Source organism: Thalassophryne amazonica, chromosome 22, assembly GCF_902500255.1.
Source record: "Thalassophryne amazonica chromosome 22, fThaAma1.1, whole genome shotgun sequence".
In the NCBI taxonomy this organism is placed as follows: domain Eukaryota; kingdom Metazoa; phylum Chordata; class Actinopteri; order Batrachoidiformes; family Batrachoididae; genus Thalassophryne; species Thalassophryne amazonica.
This window is the reverse complement of record NC_047124.1, coordinates 16208550-16234522: the sequence shown is the minus strand read 5'-3', so window position 1 is coordinate 16234522 and position 25973 is coordinate 16208550. Positions and strand designations below refer to the sequence as shown.

The 25973-nt window shown below is 41.6% G+C and overlaps 1 protein-coding gene across 1 annotated transcript in view; it reads right to left on the bottom strand.

The window, feature by feature from the left end:
* Nucleotides 1-23855, bottom strand: part of etv6 (ETS variant transcription factor 6) — a 37880-nt gene extending 14025 nt beyond the window's left edge. Inside the window, 4 exon segments of the mRNA XM_034163275.1 lie at nt 15694-15768; nt 15771-15823; nt 20007-20103; nt 23515-23855. Of these exon segments, the coding sequence (XP_034019166.1) occupies nt 15694-15768; nt 15771-15823; nt 20007-20089 (211 nt within the window). The 5' untranslated portion in view covers nt 20090-20103; nt 23515-23855.
* Nucleotides 23856-25973: the final 2118 nt, after the last annotated feature.

Below are 25973 nucleotides of genomic sequence, written 5' to 3'. Positions count from 1 at the left end.
GCGGACATTCTTCACAGACACATACGCATTCAATTGTCCCAAATACGTAACAAAACCTGTACTTATGCGAGATTCTGGCTTGCTTTACCCATGATGGCAGTAACTTTGTGACATCTTGCACATGGAGGACGCTGTACCAGCGCAACGTATTTGCGATGCTTTGTATTGATGTTGTGGCGATATGTGGTCATCTTTGATGAGGTTGTAGTGTGTCCAATGGCTACATTGTGGAATGGTACCTTTTGCACCAAACTACAGTTTGTGGCCTTTGGCTTATTAGACCTTGAAAATTTCCACCTTATTTTGTCGGGGATCTGTCGACGTCGTTCAGCTTTTTGCATGAGTTTGCTTGCGCTGAGCCTCTAGGTCCTTGGTTTACATCACTCGTTCTTCTCTCGTGTTGGTCCATGAAGACATTCAAATCTACCGACTACAGCGTAGAAGTCAAACTTCACTCAAGGCATGGGTGCCATTTGTAAAAAACACACAGCCCACTGAAGCACCTTTGACCCCGAATTATCTTCCAGTGCAACAAATTCTTCCCAGAGGAGATAAATGTGTCTTTACTGGAGAGAGCCTGTTCCAGATTTGCTGCTGCTTACAGGAAAAATATCCATTTCAGTCTTCCTCGTCATCAGTCCACGCCTCTGTCGGCTGTATCTCAGGTTCACAGTGCTAGTAAAGCGCCTGTGTGTTTACACTGAATAAACCCTCAAGCATAACAACAGCGGGATCCCGAGCCCTTGACTAAACCATGGGCTCCTAATCCTCTCTGATGACACATAATTTTCACTCTGTGGTTTCTCAGGCCCCCACTCATGTGCACCCACACGCACACACAAAAAAAAAAAAACACGGTGCAGAAGTTGCCAAGGCAACTCATCAGTGCTCAAGATGAATGGAGGAAAGACGAGGATGAGATCACTGGTATCTTGTTTCGCTGTTGCGGTACAGAAGCTCTCAACTTCCCATCTCACTCAGACGAGTCCATGAGGTCCGTCCTGCTGTGAAGCATCCGAGTCTTGCACCGAAGCTCACACCTTTGCCTGTAACGTTCCTCTCCACGGAAACAAAAATCTGCCATTTATACACACAGACAGAGAAATCTCTGGGGTGAACGCAACTGAACAAATTAGGTTTTTTCCTGTCAAATTAGAGCTACAAACGAATCATTTTATTGCAGATATACAATATTTAGAGGTCAAGGAGAGGGAAGTGTGGGATGAGCTGCTTGATCAACCGACCCAGGACCTGGATAAATGGCAGAAAATAAATGAATGAATGAATAATGAAGGGTGTTCATAGAGTGAAAACAGTCATTAGACAAAAACTACATTATCAGATTTGATCATTTAATCATTCTTCTTTTATGTCATTAGAAATTGTTAGAAATTGAACGTCAGGACATCCAAAGACTGCAAAAGATCATGACAGACACCAGGCACCACGTTTTAGTATTTGTTCAAGTTAACAATGCTCAGTTTATTAAAAAGGAAACATTTATAATATCCCAACAATTCAACAAAAAACAGCAACATGTCCAACACCCACTGATTAAAAATGAAATGTGTATAATGTTCCAGCATCATGTCCAACAAGTGTACAGTAATTAAAGAAAAAAAAAAAAGAAACAAAAATTAAACATCCGAGGGTACCCTACTGTTTTTAAATCTTGAAAATTTCAAATGTTATATATATATATATATATATATATATATACACACTCAACAAAAATATAAACGCAACACTTTTGGTTTTGCTCCCATTTTGTATGAGATGAACTCAAAGATCTAAAACTTTTTCCATATACACAATATCACCATTTCCCTCAAATATTGTTCACAAACCAGTCTAAATCTGTGATAGTGAGCACTTCTCCTTTGCTGAGATAATCCATCCCACCTCACAGGTGTGCCATATCAAGATGCTGATTAGACACCATGATTAGTGCACAGGTGTGCCTTAGACTGCCCACAATAAAAGGCCACTCTGAAAGGTGCAGTTTTGTTTTATTGGGGGGGATACCAGTCAGTATCTGGTGTGACCACCATTTGCCTCATGCAGTGCAACACACCTCCTTCGCATAGAGTTGATCAGGTTGTCAATTGTGGCCTGTGGAATGTTGGTCCACTCCTCTTCAATGGCTGTGTGAAGTTGCTGGATATTGGCAGGAACTGGTACATGCTGACGTATACGCCGGTCCAGAGCATCCCAAATATGCTCAATGGGTGACATGTCCGGTGAGTATGCCGGCCATGCAAGAACTGGGACATTTTCAGCTTCCAAGAATTGTGTACAGATCCTTGCAACATGGGGCCGTGCATTATCCTGCTGCAACATGAGGTGATGTTCTTGGATGTATGGCACAACAATGGGCCTCAGGATCTCGTCACAGTATCTCTCTGCATTCAAAATGCCATCAATAAAATGCACCTGTGTTCTTCGTCCATAACAGATGCCTGCCCATACCATAACCCCACCGCCACCATGGGCCACTCGATCCACAACATTGACATCAGAAAACCGCTCACCCACACAACACCACACACGCTGTCTGCCATCTGCCCTGAACAGTGTGAACCGGGATTCATCCGTGAAGAGAACACCTCTCCAACGTGCCAAACGCCAGCGAATGTGAGCATTTGCCCACTCAAGTTGGTTACGACGACGAACTGGAGTCAGGTCGAGACCCCGATGAGGACGACGAGCATGCAGATGAGCTTCCCTGAGACGTTTCTGACAGTTTGTGCAGAAATTCTTTGGTTATGCAAACCGATTGCTTCAGCAGCTGTCTGAGTGGCTGGTCTCAGACGATCTTGGAGGTGAACATGCTGGATGTGGAGGTCCTGGGCTGGTGTGGTTACACGTGGTCTGCGGTTGTGAGGCTGGTTGGATGTACTGCCAAATTCTCTGAAACGCCTTTGGAGATGGCTTATGGTAGAGAAATGAACATTCAATACACGAGCAACAGCTCTGGTTGACATTCCTGCTGTCAGCATGCCAATTGCATGCTCCTTCAAATCTTGCGACATCTGTGGCATTGTGCTGTGTGATAAAACTGCACCTTTCAGAGTGGCCTTTTATTGTGGGCAGTCTAAGGCACACCTGTGCACTAATCATGGTGTCTAATCAGCATCTTGGTATGGCACACCTGTGAGGTGGGATGGATTATCTCAGCAAAGGAGAAGTGCTCACTATCACAGATTTAGACTGGTTTGTGAACAATATTTGAGGGAAATGGTGATATTGTGTATGTGGAAAAAGTTTTAGATCTTTGAGTTCATCTCATACAAAATGGGAGCAAAACCAAAAGTGTTGCGTTTAGATTTTTGTTGAGTGTGTGTATATATATATATATATATATATATATATATATTATATATATATATATATATATATATATATATATATATATATACATACACACACACACACCACACACTTGTAGATTTACAATGCTTGAATCCACAAAGGATGCAGTTTCTCTACAATAATTCAGTTTTATAGATCAAAGGTATTTAATCTTTGTGTTTTTATTGCCCAATGTACTGTAAATTAACTGAGATTCAGAAGTGCTTCATTATTTTTGTAGCGACTGTGGTTTATGGGAATTGTATTTGTTTATTCAATAATGCCTCTTTTTTAAATTTTTTTTATTTATTTCTTTATGTTAACACAGCACTGTAGAGGTGAGATATGGCTCCAAAGTACTGGACTGAATTTAAAGTACTTGCAGTGTCCTCTGTACTAGTGTAACATCTGGGAAAATACAGTGGAACCTCAGTTTTACAACGCTCTCTTTACAAAACAAATCGGATCATAAACATATTTTTTGAACATGCATCTCTTTTCAAACAAAATATTGGTGCATGAACACCTCTGCTGCAGCAGGTGGCGGTAATGCACCGTGTTGGGTTGCAATCCACCAATAAACATGAACGAAGAAGAAGGGTTATTTTTGTTTTGTGTTCGGGTGTTTAATAACATGTTTTTGGGGACTGCGCGGTGGTTCTCCTAACAGTTTACTTTGCTGTGGACATTAAAAGTCATAAGCCACATATTTTTCCAGTAATCATACATTAAGTGGAGCTAACGGGTGAAGCTACAGGACAGTTGCTAAAATGCTAATGCTGTTAGCTAAATCAGAGTTTCACTGCAACACCTGGAATAATCTGGCTTGTTGTCAAGTGTCTTCTGTACAAGTAAGATGAAATTAAATGGTCTATTTTATTATAATTACTGTACAGTATTTTGTATAAGATACTATGCATATTCTTTGTATTTTGTCTGCCTTTTATGCATGAAATGCTGTTAAAAAGGTAAAAAAAAACAAAAAAAAACTGTGTTCTCTTTGGAGCCTGAAACGGATTAATCCATTTTACATTGTTTATTATAGGAAAATTGGTTTTGGTTTAATAACAACTCTGTTTAAGAACAACATTTAGTACAAGTATTGGATTAGGACTTGGTATCGACAGATATTCGATATTAAATAATCTGGCTCGGGGCAACCTGATCGGAACATCTCTACTTTCAGTGAGTCAGTCAAGAGGAAACAAATATTCAACATTTGATTCACTCAAAAGATTTGCTTTCAAAGTGCAGCATTAAAAGGTCGTATATGTTGTGTAATCCTGTAGAAAAAAAGCTGACTGAAAGTGTTCAACACTGTATCATACATTTATGAGTGTTGCTTTTCTCTTCATATGTAAATGTGAGACAAGATGGCACATGTGCTCCAGCACACTTTGAGTCATAGTCATATCAAAAATCTTTCAGACTTTACTTTGTTGTAGGAAAAGACGTGTAAATTAACGCAAAGCCCCAAATGATGAAGTATAGCTATAAAAAGGCATTTAAAAAAACACCACAGCTGCATTAGGAAAACCAGGACGTTGCTCTCCAAATGCAAAAGCACCTTAGTTATTCAGTTCTTCTGTAAATGTTTGCCTTTTCTCTTGAAGCAGAAGGAGGCGGATATTGGTGTCGTTATCTCAACAGTAAAAGGGTTTTTTTTTTTTTTTTTTTTTGCTTTCTGTGGACAAACAAGGAAGACAAGGAAGAAGGGCGGGAGGAGGCCTGACCGTGACCTCTTGACCCGGCTCGTCGCAGACACCAAGGAATGAGTGAGACACATTTCCTGGATTAATCCCCACACTCGCTTTATTTCCATTTTCTCCACGCGCCTTCATCCACATAGACACAAACACTTTTCCTTATTCGACCAATAAAAATTCCCCCCCTTCTCTGTCATATTCTTGTTCCGCTTCCTCCTCCGGCATACGCGTGCGCGTCCCTCATGCAGCGAAAACTGGACATCATCCAATCAAAACAAACATAAAACAGATCATCAATCACACGGAACTTTTATGGCCAGGAAGTAGTGAGACCTGTTTTTTTTGATAGGCTGTTGTTATTCAGCGCAGGAGCAAGCCAGCTCTTGTAGGTTAGTTCCTGAATCCACCGTCAGCCTCCGCTCTTCCTTTTGTGCATGAGCCAGGTCCCCCCCACTGCTTTTGAAAAATGCAGAAGCTTCAAAGACATTTGTTAAATAAATCAAAAGGGCCGTGCCCGTCTGAAAGCAACCCACACCCTGTACACGTTGCTAACTTTATTTCTTTCCGTGTGGACAAAGTGCAGTCAACATTTCGACGTGATGGCTTCTCGCGCAAAGCTTCCACATGATTGGTTGACAATCCTTTGGCCCAAAAATGAATCACCAGTAAGCAGCTCAATTGTGAAATCACGACACAATAAAGTTTGACTTTTTGCAGCAGTAAGACATTTTTGTTTTCTTTCTGTTCATCACCTTGTGACCACTTGGGCAAAATCCTAACCCCTGCAGATTGAACATCACTTTCCCAATCACAAATTTGGGTTGATTTCTGAACACTTCTGCTATAGAGGTGTAAGAATTAACAGACTACATCGACACACAGACCCTGTGAATCAAAACATACTATGAACTGGTCAATCGCTTTACTTTAACGTTATAAAATCGGTTAAATTAAGCTTACTTCGTTGCTGTGTCGTCAAACTTTTATAAGAGTTCCAGAGACTTGTTACAAGAACGTTTTTCATTCATTCATTTCTACCACTTATCCAGGTCCAGATCGCAGCATGTTTAAGTTTGCGGGGTTAAAAATAAGTCCCAACCTCTGGTCCTGTCCAATGAAGCTATCACTGAAGTGACAAATCTTGGGCGTTCCGTGAATGGCCACTTGAGGCTTTCTCCAAAAATGAGTCACTGTCCGTAAAATCCTCAACTTCAGAACTGAAATAAAACATGTTTGCAAGCACGTGATGACAAGCTTCTCACTCCAACAAGCCCAGACAGGTCAGGACGCAGAAAAGTATGTACAGTGGTCCCTCGCTATATCAAGGTTCACCTTTTGCGGTCTCGCTGTTTCGCAGATTTTTTTGTGTGCAATTTTGCATGCTTCTTCTTTTTTTTTTTAACTGTCTGCTGTGCTTAGTTGCAGCCAAAATCTGGCAACAGGTCCAGAGACTACACTCGCTGTTTTGATGCAGAGCGCTCCAGCAGCGAAGAAAAAACGCGCATTGTGTTCTGCGTGTGTCTGTTTATAAGAATCTTCTCGCTCAGAAGAAAAAAAGAGCACCAACAACTACCCATATCACTCGGAAAAAGACACCTGCCCCGAGGTGGAAAAACACGCCGCGCAGCGGCGCCACGATGAAGGCGCAATCAGAGAAATACTGGTCAGTTACTATTAATAATTTCTTATGTGTCCAACCTCGTAGGTTGATCGTTAAAATTAAATTTGTTAGTTCTAAAAGCCATCATAATTATTTATAGGAAAACGTTCTATTTTTATTTCTCAAACAAATGTTTGGGCCTGAAAACAGGTTTTGATCTTTGGTTTCATTCTATAATACTGGACTTATTTTTCTACTAAGGTTTGAACTTTGAGAGTGTTTACACAGGAGAGAAAAGTGTGTGAGAAATGTGTGTAGTGAGGGGTTTTACAGCCTTAAAACATCTATAATAATTGTAAAAAAATAACGCTGCTACTTCGCGGAATTCACCTATCGCGGGCTATTTTTAGAACGTAACTCCTGCGATAAACGAGGGACCACTGTATATGGCATATTATATAAGAAAACAAACTTACATTTTCTGTTGATCTGATGCATCAATGTTAACCCAATTTAAATCAGTTTACCCTCAGTATATGCCCTTTAAATCTGGAGATGTTTGAAATGACAGCATTTATTGTTTTTGAGTTACTGTGATCAAGCTCACTGCTTTTCAGTGGGTACATGCCTAAACTTTGGTAGAATGCTGGGAAAATATTGGGTGTTCAGGAGCGTCTGTATATTTTTTAAATTATTATTTATTTATTTCAAAGGCGCTTGCCTTAGAACACATGCTATTAAACTTTAACACTAATAAACAGCTTCACAGTCGTGGGAATCGGCGAGTTGCTCATTTTACGATATTGTGATAGTCTGCGTTGGTTGGCTGTCAGCGTGGTGCAACATGCTTTGCTCTGAAAGCCCCTGCAATTAAACAGCGTGGGCTGTACTTTGTCACCGTCCACTGTCATACCCAGTTTGTTTTGTTGTTTTTGTAGTGTTTATTACAAAGAAACCAAAAAAGAAAAGAGAGAGAGAGTAGAGCATCACATTTATTGTGGCACGAAAAGAGCTGCAGCCACGCTGAGTGTTTTGACGATCAAATGGAAAAGCTTTCATGCAGCGGGTATTTATCAAGAGGAAGAGCGCGTGCTGTCGTGTTTGCCTGTCCGGACTATTAAAGACCAAAATCAATACGCCGTCAGAACAACGAGTACACATTTGTTCTGACATTTGGAGTCAAACAACCCCCTCCCACCACACACACCCAAACTACAAACGCCATGTGGAGTGCGTCACAAACAGGAAGAGAAGGGGGCTGCGTTCAACTCTATCGTTGGCATGTGAGAACAGTTTCCCTTTCAGAAGAGAAGAGAGTTAAATGCACGCACGCGCACACGCACACACACACACACACCAATAACATCAACAACAACATTATTCAGGAAGTGCTGTCTGCCCACTCAGGAAATTCCTGAGGACAAGAGCTGCTTCCAGGGGCAGGAAATTTCCTCTCGCCGAGACACTCACACAATACGTACACAAGCACACACACACACTTTACAGCGACAAAACCGTCGCACAGTAAAAATACCACAAAGACAGAACCGTCGCACAGTGAAAATACCACAAAGACAGGGAGAGTGACCAAAGGAAGCTGGTGAAGGTTACAGTCTTCGTGCACACACCTACAATACCTCTGGCGAGCTTTGCACAAAGACACAACATTCACTCACTTCTCCACCCACTCACACAAACATGCACCCAGCTGTGCACGCACACACACACACACACACATAAACTAAGGAAACCAGCCAGTCTTGTTTCCATGGACATACTTTTTTTCCCCTTGAATTATCTCTTCTTCTCCTTGCACAGCTAGTAGTTCTTTGGCTCTTGTGTTTACTGTCGGAGAATCCATGAACAGCTCATTTTAGGCCAAAGCTAAATTTTAAGAGCGACATCTTGGCGAACGGCGCAGCTTGGACTGGGATGGGTTTCAAATCAAAACCCAATCCACTTCATCAGCAAGGAAAACGTTCACACAGATGGTTGGGATCACTGTTGTGCGTGTGTAAACAAGCACTGGCACACCACGATACCGACGGGATTTCATTCATGTTGCCCTATTTTGATTTGTTTACAGTCGCACATTAAAGCTACAGTGTGCAGGATTTAGGGACCTCTAGTGGTGAGACTGCAGATTGCATTATGCTGTCACGGGTCACAATTTTGTTTCCCTCCACGTTTTTGCTTCGTTGGAAATGGGGATTCATGAAGGCAACAAACGTTAGCCTGCACTAGCAAACAAAAATTATGTATAGATTATGTATAACTACTGATTCCCATTTTTTTTCTTCAACCTTCTGGCCCTGTTGCAAAATGCAAAATGTACGTCTCGTTTGGACTACGGTATGAATACGGCGGTGCAACACGGTAGCCTCCACGAGGGCGCCTACCCCCAAGAAGATATGACAGGCTGGGCTCATTCCAGGGTTTTGCCATATTTAGGGGAGCACTTGTCAGAAGGAAAGCAATGACAGATTGTAAGAAAAAGCACTTCCCTCCATGTTTTCTGCTGCATTTATTTTTAGCATCAGTCTGACAATCTCTGTGTGGCGATGAAGATGGTCTGTTGATCGATTGCTAATCCAGAGATGCCTGTGGGTGGGTGATGGGGTGCACCAGCATCATCAGCACCAGTTATTTGCATGCGTGTTTATGAATGCTATATTCCATTTCTGCTCATAAATACCCCTAAATCATACACACTAGCTTTAATAAGAATTTACTTAATTGGGAGTTGCTGGATTACATAATTTCTATGTTTTGGGTAGATCTGTCTCCAAGAATGAGTGACCTATTTACAAATGGCAAACAAGAAATTCTGAAAATTCAGATCAAGGGGCAGATCCAGGATTAAATCACAGACTCTTGTTTGCTCTGTGAGACACGCCCACATGGTCTGAAGAGGCGGAGTCGGAAGAAGCACCTTTCGTGTTTAGGGAGCAGAGATCCAAGAAGTTTTGTTTTTTTTTCCAGACGCAATACCAAAGTGCACAGAAAAGACACCTGATGACTCAGTTCGTTTGTATTCATGTTGAATCATCATAACTGAAATGTGCACAGCACAACATTGATGTGCAGCTGAAAGGGTTAAGATGAAGCCTGGTAGTGTTCTTTCGAGCGAGGAGCAGGCTGCAACTCTCCCCGATCTAATCCACTTCCTCCCCAGGAAATGGAGAAGGCGGATTTCTGCCCACACTGCAATTTCCTCTCTCATTCTTTTTCTTTCTGCCCCCCCACACACACACACACTCTCCTACTCCTCCCACCGCTACTGCATTCTTCCTTCCCTCTTCCCCCCGCAGGACAACAGTCCCTTAGTGTGGGGGGTTAAAGGAAGGCTTGTTTTCCAGCACGTGTGTTTGGACAGGAGGAGGAGAAGGAGCCAGCAGAGGTGTTTTGGCGTGTGTGTGTGTGTGTGTGTGTGTGTGTGTGTGTGTGTGTGTGTGTGTGTGTGTGTGTGTGTGTGTGTGTGTGTGTGTGTGTGTGATGACAAAAGCTCGTCGCTGTCTGAGGGAGGAAGGAGGAAAGTGGATCTCGACCAGAAGCGGCTATAAACTAAACACTGGGTGAGGGGGGAAGAAGATATTTTCCTGACCTGCAAGTGCGTGAAAACTAAGTCAATGTGGGGACCTGTGCTTGACATCCGACTAACACAGAGCAGGACTTCCACAGCTCTGCAGATACAAACTGACCCATCGTTGTACTCGCAAGGGAAACTCAACGCTTTCTTCCTATTTCTGCAACAATGCAAAAGAGGAAGTGGACTGAGGGCATTTCCTGTGTCTCATCCAGCTCCAGTCTGTGTAGCTGCCTAACACCCCTCTACAAAAGCCCCTTTAACGTCACTTCTTAGAAAGAAAGAAAAATAAAAGAAAAAAAAGCATGGTTAAAGATTAACAGACATGTGGACAAAGCAGCAGCGTGGTTACTCTCTGAAAACAGAGTTTATCTCTTGGCAGACGTTCAGCACCACCTGCTCGATCGCTGGTTCACTTTAAACCACGAAGAATTCTCTCAATGGAAAGACGAGAGATGTCTTCTGATGCACATCAGATTAAAAACTTGACAGTATTGTCGACCCTGTTGTGTTTTTAATCACTGCTCATTCTTTCATTTTCTATACCCACTTATTCCAAATAGGCATCACAGGGGAGCTGGAGCTACTATTCTAGTAGTTATTAGGGGACAGGCAGGGTACACCCTGGACAGGAGGCCAGTTTATAGACAAGGCCACATGTAGACAGGTACACTCTCACCTGCGGTCAATTTAAAGTTTTCAATTTACCAAACCTACATGTCTTTGGCAGTGGGAGGCAAACCCACGCAAACACGAGGAGAGCAATTCTAGGGTCTTCTTGCTATGGGGCAACAATGCTAATCACTATTTCTTCAAAGGTTCTTGCAAAATCTTGCCAGAATTAAAACCCGGCCAAACAAAAATGTTTTTTCTTTATACGTTTAGTTCAAGCTCTAAATATGAACATCACAAAGTTTTGACTGCTCACCTATAAAACCTAGCATACAAGCCAGTTCTTGCTGTGCTGACGCAAACCCGCAAGACTAAAAACGCCACACCAGATAGAACGAACCAACTGGCACTTTTCCACTGTGTGGTACCTGCTCGACTCTACCTGCATTTATCGGTTTTCTATAGGTCAAACCTGGTGCCTATTTCCTGGTCAGATTTTTTGCATTACCTCCATCGAGGTTCCGCGTGAGTTGAGGTGATATCAAAAGGTGGAGTGAAAACACTGTCGTGGCATCATCACTGTGGCAGATGGGAGACCAAAGATGTCCTGAACAAACCCGCCATGCCATCGATGGCCAACCTTGTAGATTAACCGTCTTATGTTAGTCAACGATTTTCACGGACGTAACGGCCTCACAAGTGCCGTTGCCAAGAAATGACTCCAATGTGCAAGAGCTTTGTTTACTTCCAGGTTGGTTGTTGTCATGAACTATCCAGCCTTTGTTTAGTAAACTGGCTTTATTAACATTTACGGACACATACGAACTTCTTCTACTTACTTACAGCACTTCCGTCAAGCCTTTTTGTGCACACAATGTTGCTCAACGTAACAGCGACACCCGTTGGCTAATGTGAGAACTGTCACAAACACATCACATGACAGTTGTCTGCTACAACCACGGCCAAAAGCAGAGGAAGCGCTCTTTTTGGAGGAATATGAACGACGTAGGGATACTCTTGAGTGTTCCATCAAGTGCTGGTACATGATAGCCGCCATTTTTTGAGGTAAGACGCTGAAGTTTTGTCAACTGGATTAGCCTCCTCTATACCAGGCTAAAAACTTTAGTCGGATAATGCAAAACTAAGCGCTTTGTGCAACGACTAATGTCAAAAAGTTAGTCAACTAAGTGAGTTTATTTGACTAAACAAGACTGCTTTATGAAACTGAGCCCTGGTACCAAAAACGAAGAAAGTCAAGCTGAGATCGTACTTTGTTTTTTTTGTTTTTGTTTTTTTTACTTACCTTACAGGAAATTTAGGGTCTTAGTAAAACGGCCATTTTGACTTTTATACTGTAGTAGTTTAATTAAAGTACAACAGAGTGTCAAGAGTTTCGGAGGTTGGCAACATAAATGTGGATTATTTCTACTGATGTGACAAACATTTTGTTGAATATTTTACCACCTAAGGCCCGAGTCCAGAGCACTATGGGTTTATATCGGTGAGTCAATACAACCAAACTGAAGCCCTCATGAATGATCATGTTTACTTTGGACTTGCTCAGAGCATTTCAACACATTATTTCCTTTCCTACAGTTCGTTTGAGACTCTTTGCTTCTGTGTTCTTTTGCTTCAATCAACACAATGTAGAAAAGTAAATATATACAAGGAAGTTCAGGTGGTGTCACGAGCGCTAAAGAGTTCAAGAGGAAAAATATTAATCAGACCAGTTTTTCAGAACAAAGTAGGCAAGGAGCCCTATATTTTTACAAGACCTTTTTTTTCCCTTATTCAAATTAGCCAATTTAAAAAATCTATATCTGAACAAAAGCAAAACCACATTTTGATTGTTTACAGTCGACCTTTGATCAAAACAAGTCTGATTAAAGCTCCAACAGCTTTAGCAAATCAACAAGGATTTGGCTTTTCTGCTGCTCCTCAATAAGATTAAAGGACAATGGCACTGTTTTAACATGATATACCCCCTTAACTACAAAGCACACTTAACATGACTGGCAACCAATATCAAAGCAGAGAGATTTTGATTTATTTTCTTTAACTTCAGGACTTCTAAGCAACATATTGTGTTCAATTTCTGCTCACTGTGAAAACTTTAATTCCTGACACAATCTGTATTTGTGATCATTTCGACAACTTCTGACATTAAAACTATATATATATATACTCAACAAAAATATAAACGCAACACTTTTGGTTTTGCTCCCATTTTGTATGAGATGAACTCAAAGATCTAAAACTTTTTCCACATACACAATATCACCATTTCCCTCAAATATTGTTCACAAATTTTTATTGTGAGCAGTCTAAGGCACACCTGTGCACTAATCATGGTGTCTGATCAGCATCTTGATATGGCACACCTGTGAGGTGGGATGGATTATCTCAGCAAAGGAGAAGTGCTCACTATCACAGATTTAGACTGGTTTGTGAACAGTATTTGAGGGAAATGGTGATATTGTGTATGTGGAAAACGTTTTAGATCTTTGAGTTCATTTCATACAAAATGGGAGCAAAACCAAAAGTGTTGCGTTTATATTTTTGTTGAGTATATCAACGTGAACTTTCACACTTCTTTTCCTGAGTCTTCGGTGCTATAAGGTGGATTCTGAGCCACCCAAAAACACACAAGCTACATCTCAAATGATCAAAACCAGATGCACACATGACCTTAAGGGGGGAAAAGGACGCAATTTTAAATTTAAGCAAATTCTGGCTGCAGGCCAGTCATCAGAAGTCCTTAGTAAGAGTGTTTTTTAGTAATGTCAAAGCTGCAGTATTCCCTGATAACACACCATTTTTGACTACAATATAAGTCTGGCTTGCATCGCCAACTTTAAATCCAGTAATGCAAACGAGTTGTTTTTATTTGTAGGGATACGAAGCCTGCATTCTCCTACACCCCTGTGTTCCATCTGTCCTGTGAACCGGCAATACAAAAAGCCAAAGCCGACACAGTAGCCTAGTTCAACTAGGCATCAACACACGACTTGTGCTTCCAGGTGACCCACCCTGGGAATCCCTGCAGCCTTTTCATCACATCTGAAGCTTTTCCTCCTTTCCACATATGTCATCTGAGAAGGCAATACAAATGTTTGTGCAATTATGAGACAAGTTATGCTCCCCAGGTGCGCCATATATTTTATATTTTACCTGAAAAGTTTGGAAAATAAGTTTTAAATATGGAGAGTGCCTGCCAGCTACTTTGAACAGTTGTGCCTGTCTCTGTTGCTGTGGTAGTAAAGTAAATGTATACAGCATTGTTGATAACTTCTTTTCGGAACGTGCTTCACAAAAAAGCATTTTCATCTATAAACAGAAACACCTACACACTAAAACCTTTAGTGTGAAAGTCCCATTGCAGCACAGAACATTTTGGAAATAACAGTGCTTAGCAGATGATAGAAAAAAGGTTTCCCAAAACTAGATGCTGCGCACCCCACCGGGCAGTACAGTATCGCCCCTGGGACATTCATGCGGAGCATGCGCGTGTGGCTTCCAGTGGCCCGACTCATGTCCACATAACTCCAGGGAGGGAAATTTTATTGATATCTTATGGTTATTTTTTTTCTGTGTGCTGCATTAAAAGTATTTGCTGCATTTACAGATGCCGAGGGTGGGAGCGCTTCTCCTCTGGTTGCAGCGGACTCGGCCATGTTTGTAGCAGACGACCAACCCAGAAGTAAACAAAACTCCGCACATGGAGGTGTTTTTTGGCAACGGCACTGGTGAGGCTGCTTATGCAGTGAAAATCATTGACTAACGTTAGACGGCTAATCTACAAGTTAGCCATCAATGTGAACCGGAGATTAGACCGGGTAATGTTGGATGACAAACTTAGTCGACCAATGTCAATTTAGTAGACTAAAGATTAGACTGCTTTATGATTTCACTGATTAACTGATTCCATCTGCTCAAGTGACGTTAATCAGTGAAATCACCCGGTGGAGACCTGCACCCTCTTGGTCCTTTCTGGAATCAGTTTGAGACCTCTGCTCTAGAGGACACATATGTCATATCTGTTGTTTGTTGAATAGCTTCTCCAATACCTACACCAGATAGGTAAGTTCAAACTGACTGTAAAATCAACCCACAATGCTCATTCATCTCTTTAGCCCATTCCCAAGCCGATCACTATCTCGCCATCTTCCTCTTATCACTTCAGACACCCTACGTGACTGTTGTTACAAACTTCAGCATAATTCCCAATGGAACACTCTGCACGCTTTTATCACTTATCTTATGCAGCTATGCAACTGTTGCACAGTACGGCCGTCAGTTCTGCTCCACAGCAAGTGAGAACACTTCAGGTTTCTGACCCCAGATCTGCTTCAGCGCCATCTAGCCGAGAGGCACAGTGTGTCTGTGCTGGCACCCATGCACCGATAACACTGGGTGTGTTTTGTCTTGTATGTTTTTTTTGATGTGAAGGATTGTCACTATGAATGTGATTATTCACTTTTATGATATCTCTAAAAGCGTCTGAAACTGCACTTGAAGTCTCGCGTTGCATCTGCCACACCGCAGAGAGACAACCCTACTGGTTTTCGTGGGCAGCGAGGCCGGAAGAGCTGATTAAGCAGAAAGTGCAACCTACAAAAACGCACGTGTCAACGGACGGAAAAGAAAAGTGACACATCCCCTCGCACAAGGTCAATATGATCAATAGGTTTCTTGTATGGGACTACAGAAACAAAACAGGAAACACTTACGGAAAAATATGGACACAAATCGATTGTCCTGTTAAAACACACATAATGATCGATGAGTGTAGGAGTCGCGATCCTGTGTGTGTGTGGTGTGTCCAGTGTGTGACTCACGCAGGTGCGCAGGCAGCCTGGCAGGCTCGTCTTCCATTCGGCTAGCTGGCCTCGCGGCAGGAGCATGGACGGGGGGGAAGTGGAGTTTGGCAGCGGGTTCGCGGAAGGACTGGAAAGAGCGCCTCTCCAGCTATGAATAGACACAGAAACACAAAGCCTGGCTCACAAAGCTCCACCACGCACCGGCCCTGAACCCAAACAGCACTGTGCCGACTTGTCCTCCCCTTCGCGTGCACCCACAACATCGGCTAGCCTTGGTCTCATCTCAAAGATACAAGAATATCTTTTGATAACCGATAGTCACGTCTTTGTGTAGAAACACTATTATCTAAAACTCCATTCAGGCTGCTTAAGTGCGCTGCGGTAAAAAAAATAACTAAACTATCACAGTGTTTGAAACTCGGCGTCTTCAACTCTCACATGCATTAGTGGGTCAAAATGTGACCCAGCTGGATTATCACAAACAGTATCTTTGCACTCTTTGTCCCTGTTTGATTATTGCACAAACCACACAGTTTATGAGTGACGGGGGAATAACAGCTTTAGGGCCATAGTGATTCCATTATGAGGTTGTTTTTTTAAAAACATCATGAAAGCTTTCAATTTGAAATTAACTGGAAAATCACAGAAAATATTCTTTTCAGGAGCACATTGTGCAACCAGTGATATGTGACGAGATTCATTTTGTGTGTGTGTGTTTATTTTACAGAACACTCAGGAAATCTGAATCATGTGAAAGTAGCTTACAGTTCAAGGAAATGGGATGTTTATAGTGTGCAAGAAATTGTAGAGAAACCTTAATTTAGAGGTACTTTGTGCTCTTGTTTTGGAAAATCGAAGGCTGAATCCCATCAGTATTTGTGTTTTTGCAAAACTGAGAGATGACCACCGAAGAGATTAGATTAGACAGAAGTTTATTAATCCCTCTCAGGGAAATTGAGGTTCCAGCAGCAAAGCAGCACACAGGGTAAGAAGCACACAGAGCATCAAAAGTGAAAGTTAAAAAATAATTGCAAATATAAATACACAAATATAAATACCAGACATACTAATCACTACTGGTTTACTGGCTACTACTGTTCCTCTCATTTCCATCCCCTGTCTTCCCGTTATTCCTCCTCCCTCTGAGTGAGGAGCTGTAGGGACAAAGGAGTTTTTCAGTCTGTTGGTCCTGCACTTTGGAAGGAGCAGTCTGTGGCTGAAGAGGCTCCTCTTGTGGCTGATGATGGTGACTGGCATCAAGGCAGAAGACCAAGCACCAATATGGTTATAACAGTACCCTTAAGCCTGTTTCCACTGGAAGAACTTTAGGGGTCTGACTACTTTGCGTGCGCCTCCACCATATGGACTGCCACTGACAGGTGATTTTAAAGGACCTTTTTGGAGAAAAGTCCCTAAAAAAAAGTTGGGCAGTGCTTGACAGAGAAGATGACAACAAGTGCCAAGTCAGATGAGCGAAACAGGAGTAAGAGTAAAAGAACTGAAACAGAATGAATCGCAGAAGCAACAGAAGAGACGGTTACAGGTGGTAGCTTTCTTCTCAAGGCAGGAGATCCTGCAAGGATTCGAGTCCTTCAGGAGGAGAAAATCCTGTTGTGGCCAAAACGTCACAGACGTATTACAACACTGCACACGTACGTAGCTACACGAGCCGAGTGGATCTTCACTGCAAGGGCGATACGAGGGTTGACAGGTCAAACTACGGGGCCGTTCCTGTAAACTTTCGCAACATCTGGGAAGCACGAGGGGTGACTGAGAAGTTCTGAGCCAGCTCTAGAAAAAGTAGGGCATGGTCCTCCATCTTTTGCATTCTGAGAAACCAACATTTCTCTAGAATGTGTGAAGTTGTAACTCACTGGTTGTAATGTTGCGAAATGTTGTCCTGTTGTCCTCAAAGTGCCTTTTCACCCATGTTCAGTATTTTTACATGTGCTGTCTCTTCATACTGATACTGTGTTGCTCAAGAGGTTGTTCTGGGTGGAATATGTCATATTAACCAAATATATTGTTTGCACCCATGCAGTTGGCAGTTTTTTTTTCTCCATGTGATATACCCACTCAGTGGTAAAAGTGATGCATGGAAGTTTTTTTAAACAAATGATGAAGCTCAGCACATCACTGAACTTTAGCTTTTGCATTTCCGAGCCTCATATTGTCCCACACAATGTACCTCACGAGTCGAGGTTTTTGTTTGTTTGTTTTTCCCAATAAGTACCACCACTGTCAGTCCAACCCGCCTCCACTGTGCATGCGTCATTTCGGACTCAGCAGCTCGTCTGAGATGGGAGTCTCTTCACCCAAAGCGATCAAATGGATTAATGGGATTATTAACCATCAGATGAAGTTCTAAAGACAGTTTTAAGCGGAAACAAGGCCATTTTAAGCAGAAACGAGGCGATACTCTGTGATGCTTTGAAATGACCAATGTGCAGTGAACGCATCAGCTAGCAGCTCGTATAGCAGCAGCGCTCTGATCGCTTCCTCCGTCTTTTATGATGAAATAATGCTGAATTTATGTGGAAATAATTGTTGTACAAAAGTCGCTGAGATAGATGATGACTGGAGTGCAGTTTGAAGCAGAAATAAGGTGATAATCCGTGAACCGCGGCTAATGTCACATGCGCAGTGAAGGCAGAGTGGATCGATTTTTAGGGGGGGACTGTTCAGTCTGCGACACCGGGCCTGACAAAAAAAAATTCCAGCGAAAACACTGCAGTGCCATTATCGGATCTGCTTATTGGTCCGGAAAAAAAATCGATTCACGTCCGAATTGCGATTCTTATTTATCACGATTCTGAATCGATCCAAATGTCCAAGAATCGATTTTTAAAAAGCATTTTTTAAAACATTTTCTTGCTTACTCACTGCGTGTACTGTTTGTCAGGCAACGGCTTCCATACTGCAGCGTCCCCGCGGGGGGGGGACCAGCGTGCTTCAAACACTCGTGAGCTGCAGAGTTCAGTGGCTGTAGCTTAGCATGGCAGACGAAAAGCTAATTCAGCCAGCACCGTCTTTGCTGAAGGCAATGTTGGGGCGCATTTTGGATTTTATTATTTGCTGCATACGAAGGAGCTTTTATTTATTTATTTATTTAATACTCACATAACATTCACATTGGACAAACCAGATGCAATGTTTTAAGTGTTATAGCAAAATATGCTAATTTTCAACACCTGTCCATAGAGGGCTTTTAGAATTAACACAATACAAAATTTTGTGTCATCTTGACATGACTTATGTAGTTTGCAAAATCTGCAAAATGAAATTCAAGTACTTCGGAAACACTTCAAATCTGTAAGCCCACATGCTATGCTATCACCCGGCGCTAAAAGAGGGTAGCAGCGGTATCTGCCGACTACTGACAAGCGCTTCGCTAAACTGCCAGCCAACTCTGAACAAGCAAAGCAGATAAGTAAATTTACATCTAGAATCACTTGATTAACCTTGTAAAGCTGCATTTTCTTAAACATAAACATTTTTTAAGTAATATAACTATTTCTCAGATCTCTCTGAATCGAAAATCGATTCTGAATCGAATCGTGACCCCAAGAATCGGAATCGAATTGAATCGTGAGTTGTTGAACGATTCACATCCCTACTGATCAGGCCTACGTAGGTTTTCAACGTCAATACAGCCATGATCCTTGTTGCTAAGTCCAGAGTTTGAGACACGATGCATGGACTTTTTCCCATGTGTAATTCAGAGAAACATGCTGGCACTCACCAGAAGAGCTGATCACATCTGAACCACCTATTTCCAGTTGACTGAAACATTTGGAAGCAGTTCACAACTAGAACTGGTTCTCAATTCCCATCCTTAGAGCATCTCTCCAACATCGAGACCACACCTGCCAATTTTGTCTTGTCTTTCTTTTATTATGTTGAAAGGCATCAAAATCTATAGATGTCAGATGCTGGCATCTGATGCCTTCTATTGAAAAGCCCTGAAGTAAAACCAAATTACTAAACATGTGGAACATTTAGTTAGCGAGATGATCCGTTGGTTTTCATACATATTCCGGTAATTGTCCAGCCCTATCTTGCATGATAGTGTAAACGCATCTCAAAATAATATTGTATCCTGGATGTGTACCAATTAGTACAAGCCAAACTATCCTACTCCCAACAGTTAACGCAGTGTTGAATAGATTCAGTTTTCCTAGTTTTCGAGTAACCTTCACCTGAAAATGTCACTTCAGATTGACGTCATTGCCTCCGACACTGAGATTTCAGAGTTGTGCCACTGAACGAGACATTTATTCAACCAGAGTTAAAGTTTTTCCACTTTGCTGTCATTCTCTTAAAATAGACACCTTATGCTTGTTAAGGAAATGAATCCTAGTTTTCTCCATGTCAGTGTGCTGTCACCACTCTGAGACCTCCAGACCAGCTGCATGCACCAAGAATTTCCTGTGGAAGCAAAGCAATAATCTTTCAGTCTTCAATTTCCTCCTTTCAGAAGCAAAGTCTTCTCTTTCCCGCTCCACATCCACAAAAACAGTTGAAGTACTTCCAAAAAAAAACCAAAACTCAGGTAAACCAACAGGTTCTTTTACCGATTGGACTCCAGGTTTCGATCAGGATCATGGAAAAGTGACAGAAGACAAAGCTGAAGTTAAGGAGCAGAAGCCATTATGACCTCACAATAGGGGAAAGTGTTTTTTTTTATTATTATTATTCCTGCAGGACGTAGCAGTGAGTGGGAATCCTGTCTACCAGCTGGTGGAGCGGAAACTTCTCAGAGTGAAAAAGAACTTGATCGTGCAACTGTAATTGTACATTTCAGCAATAACTTCCTCATAAGGAAAACACCATATTTCATTTTGTGTCACTTGACAGTCCTCATGGTTTTAACTGACACAAAAACCCCAAATAATAGTAATTTTGCAATATATGGACTAATACAAGGTATGACATCATGATTTGCCACTTTTGTAACCAGGTTTTAATAAACGGGTTATATTATACATTGTTTCAGTGAGCTAATGAGCCCACCAGGCATCTTAAACATTATTAAAAATTATATTGCAGTTTGTATCGAACATATGCCAACAACCTATGTCGGGAGGGAAATCTGCACAAAATGCAAATGAGCTAGTAGAATCAGAACTAAACCTGACTTTCATGTTGTGAGTCAAGTATGCTAACCACTGCACCGCGTGCTGCTTGTTCAATTTTACATAACCAACATGTTAAGTGAGTCTAACTCCAAAGCTAACAGACTATAAACTAAATATGAAGTACTCTGAATATAAAGCTAACAGAATCCAGTGGACTCTAAACCTAACGGGACATGAATCTAAACAGATTCTAAAGCTAACGAAATATTAACTAATTAAGTATGATTTAAACCAAATACAAAGTGAACTGAAAAGCTAATCAAATCTAAGCATAATCTGAAAGCTAATAGAATGTATTAAACATTAAGTAAACTTAATATAAAGCAAACTGAATGTTGTGTGGGCCGCCAGAAGAGGAGGTACTGCTGGCCCACCACCAGAGGGCGCCCTGCCTGAAGTGCGGGCTTCAGGCACGAGAGGGCGCTGCCGCCCCACAAGAGCGGCCAGGGTGACAGGGGTCACTCATCGGCTATGACAGTTGTCACCAATCATCTGCTCCTCACCCCTAATAAAAGCAGGACGACACCTCCACCACGTCGCCGAGATATCGTTCTACCACGGAGGTAACGTTCTCAGCCTGAGTATTACTAACGTTGTTTCAGTGAATACGTTGTTGCAGCTGTTTTCCTGAAGAACCGGCGTATGCCACGACTGCTCCGCCTTGCATCCCGCCAGTTAAGTAATTGACAGTAGCTGCACGAGTGTAGATGAGAGGTGGAGGTGGAATAACCACCATACTTGTTACGGGGTGTACACACACCCACACCTGACTGTTTTTGCTCTTCGCCAGCAGTACCAGATCCGACACGCGGAGAAGGTGGCCACCTGGGGAATTCGGGACTTGGCGGCTCCAGTATTCTCCTGGTTCGGTGGTGGAGGAAATCGTGTGGTTCCGGTTCTTCTCCAGACGGACGTCTCCTATCGTCGAGCCTGCCCACACGACACCTTGATTGATTGACTCTGTATTCATTCTATAATCTGCTGTGTGTAGTTGTGGCATTCACAACAGTAAAGCGTTCATATTTGACTTCTTCTATTGTCCGTTCATTTGCGCCCCCTGTTGTGGGTCCGTGTCACTACACTTTCACAACACTGAAAAGCAAACAGAATCTGATCAGACTTTAACGCTAACGCACTATAAACTAAATATTAAGTAAACATCATATAAAGCTAATACATCATCAGACACTTAGGCTAAGAGAAGATGAATTAAAATGACCAAAATATTAAGTAAACTAAAATATAAAGCAATCCAAAAGGTTATTATAGAATCTGATCAGATTCTAAGGTAATACAATATAAACTAAATATTAAGTAATTATCATATAAAGCTAATACAACGTAATCACACTGTAAGCTAACACAATATAAACTTAATTTTAAGTAAACATCATATAAAGCTAATACAATGTAATTACACTCTTAGGCTAAGAGAATATGAATTTAAATTACCTAAACATTAAGTAAACTGAAAAGACAATTGAATTTATTCAGCCTTTGAATCTAACAGAACACAAGTAAACTGAATGAAAGCTAAATCAAAAGCAAGATAAAATACTTATAACTTATATACTGAGTTCTAGTACACAGTATAATACACAATATAATCAGTTTTTAAAAGTTATATGACAACATCACATACAAAAATATTGAGTGGACTGACTGCTTTTTGTTATTACAAAAATACAATTAAGTGAATGAAAGCAAAATATTAATACATAAAATACACAGAGTAACTGAAAAAAAATCTTAAAAAACAAACACTTGTTTCCATTGTGGCCAAACAGGTATATCATAGATAAAAATAGCAACTCTCTCTCTCTCTCTCTCTCATATATATATATATATATATATATATATATATATATATATATGTGTGTGTGTGTGTGTACACATTATCCAAGGACCACAAGGAGATAAGTGGTAGTTGCTTTATTGTGTGCATACACACACATATGTGTGTGGGGGGGTATGTATATAAATAAACATTGGGAATAACATTTGAGACAAAAAATACTAAATGACTAGTGATTAAGAAATAAACAAAAGTAGATCAATAAATAAATAAATAATTAAAATAAATCTGATCTTGTTGGGCCAATTCCTTTAATAAAATAAAATGGTTACTATTAGACAAATTGTTAAAACAGCTGATGGGCTGCATGACAGTGATGTTTTTATGTCAATTTAAAATCCTTTACTATAACAAAAATCACTTTTTTTATTATTTTTACAAATTATTAGGAATGCATTAAATAATAATATTGATTTTCATAACCATTTTTAAATTTCTGACTGTTACTGCACACGACACTCCTCAGGGGGAACACTTGTGTTGAAAGAGCAAGTTTTTAGTTTTAAATGATGCGGCTGTGCTGCCTTTGAGAGCAGTACTTTGTTTGTATGGTAATAAATGTGGTCATATGTGCGTTATAAGGTGGGTTTGGGCGGTTTTGGTGCTGATCAGCCGTTCGGTGCGTCACAGTCACGACTTTACCTCAGCGGAGGCGAAGTGAGAAAAAAGAAAAGAAGCGTGGAGCAACAGATGAGTGACAAAACAAACGCGCCTCCGACCTCAACATTTTAATAATAAACGACAGAAAGAGGAGGGGGGGAAAGAGAGAGGGAGCCGCGAGCTTATTTTCACCGAAGGAAGCTGAACAAAGAGTCGGGAGGGAGAATAAGGAGCTCAGCGTGTTACCTTGATCGCAGCGGAGGAGGATTCGGACATTACTTCTGCTGCCACTTTTCCGTCTTCTTCACGTCTTTTATCCCCTACGGCAGCCTGCGCACCAGCAGCAGAAGAAGAAGAGGCAGCCTCACCGCGATGGAAGAAGTTGTTTTGTTCATGTAGCCTGTTTTTGTGTTTCAGCTGCTAGCCGGCTCCATCGTGCGAAAACTTCTTTTGTCTGCGTGTGTTTTCCCTTCACATTTCGGCAGCGCGTTGGTTAATAATCCTTCCTGGAAGCGACAGTCAGTCTCTCTCTCTCTCTCTCTCTCTCTCTCTCTCATTGATCTGAATGTGTGTAAAACGGCGAAATGACGTGTTTTCCCAGCACTCAGCCCCGCCCCCTTTTAAAGAGAAACCCGCAGCAGGAAGTCGCGAGCCGAGTCTCGTGCAAAGCACACGCGCGATCAAGCGAGCAAACGGTTGATGCAGAAGGATTTTCCACTTAAAAAAATAAATAAAATAAAAACATTAACTAAAGCCGCAGCTGACACGTTAAGCTATTCGGGTAGATTACGTTGAAAATTGACCAGAAAACAAGAGGAGTACTCTATAGAGGTGGGCGGATCGATCCTAATATCGATAATATCGATACCAACGCTGGTATCGATATTAATACAATAACATGCTTTTGTAAGGTGGTATGCATTTTCAGAGGCCCGACGTTCACGGTGAATGGAGGGACTCAGAAAATGCATACCGCACGACAACAGCATGTTATTTGCATTATTATCACTTTTTACTGACATACACAACACATAACGAGTACATAAAAAGTTGGCTCACTTAACTTTTGGCGTGTCGGCTGGCGCGCTGCTCTTCGGCAGTGCGTCCTAAACAAGCTGGCTGCTTTAGCTGCTGTTCATTGTCATACTATCCATGAGAAAATCATCCGGAATATCCATATTAGGACCAAAACACACTTCTCTCCTTTTCATCTTTTCCTCTGCGGACAGTTCCCCCCCTCTGCGGACAGTTCTTGGGCTGCGTGCGCTATGACGTCATTTGTTTATGCACAGCGGACAGGTATAGCCAGGTAACGTCGACGTAAATCTACGATACCGGCCTAGCAACACCTAATTAACGATCCTTGTATAAAAAGATCGATACTCAAGCTTTTTTTCTCTCCCGCACGCACTGACTGCTATGCACACAGATTCATCAAAGTCTACTCTCTGTCTGTAAGAGCAGCGCTGCGCTGTGTCACACAACACGGAGCAGCGCACTGTGTGTATTGTGGTTTGTCAGCCCTCTACCTCAGGAGATTTTGTTTTAAGTTGTGTTGAGTGATATTTTTTTAACAAAAATGTTGATTGTGATAATAAAGTATTTTGTTGTCATGTACAATGTTTGACGAAATTCTATCCTCGGTCTTTTGGATCCTTTGGATCTATGAAGCTTAAATATGAAAAAGTATCGGTATCAGTACCGATATCGGCAATACTGGGCCTGTATTTACTTGGTATTGGATCAATACCAAAATTCCCGGTATCGCCCACGCGGATCAAGCCTAATATTGATACCAATGCTGGTATTGATATTGAACAATCCTTGTGTAAAAAGATCGATATTCAAGCTTTTTTCTCTCCCGCACACACTGACTGCTGCGCACGCTGATTCATCAAAGTCTACTCTCTGTCTGTAAGAGCAGCACTGCGCTGTGTCACACAACACGGAGCAGCGCACCATGTGTTTTATGGTTTGTCAACCCTCTACCTCAGGAGATTTTGTTTTAAGTTGTGTTGAGTGATTTTTTTTTTTTTTTAACAAAAATGTTGATTGTGATAATAAAGTATTTTGTTGTCACGTACAATGTTTGGCGAAATTCTATCCTAGGTCTTTTAGATCCTTTGGATCTATGAAGCTTAAATATGAAAAAGCATCGGTATCGATATTGGCGATACTGGGCCTGTATTTATTTGGTATAGGATCAATACCAAAATTCCCAGTATCGCCCACCTCTAGTACTCTATTTCTTGGCCCCGCCCCTTTTTCTGGAACTGCCCAAAACGACCGAGTCTTTCAGGTCCCATCATCCCTTGTGCTCTTGGAGTGGTTCCACTGTCACAAACCAAACGGACCCCCTAAAAAAATCGGTCCACCCTGTCTTCACTGTGCATGCATCATTAGCCGCGGTTCACTGATGATCACCTTGTTTCTGCTTCAAACTACACTCCAGTCAGCATCTATTTCAGCGACAGACATCTGAAGTTTTTGTACAACAATCATTTCCGCATAATTTCAGCATTATTTCATCATAAAAGACGGAGGAAGCGATCAGAGCGCCGCAGCCATGCGAGCTGCTAACTGATGTGTTCACTGCACATCGTCATTTAAAAGTGTCACCAAATATCGCCTCGTTTCTGCTTAAGACGGCTTTGTTTCTGCTTAAAACTGAGTTTAGAATGATTTAAGAGGTTTTACCTTTATCA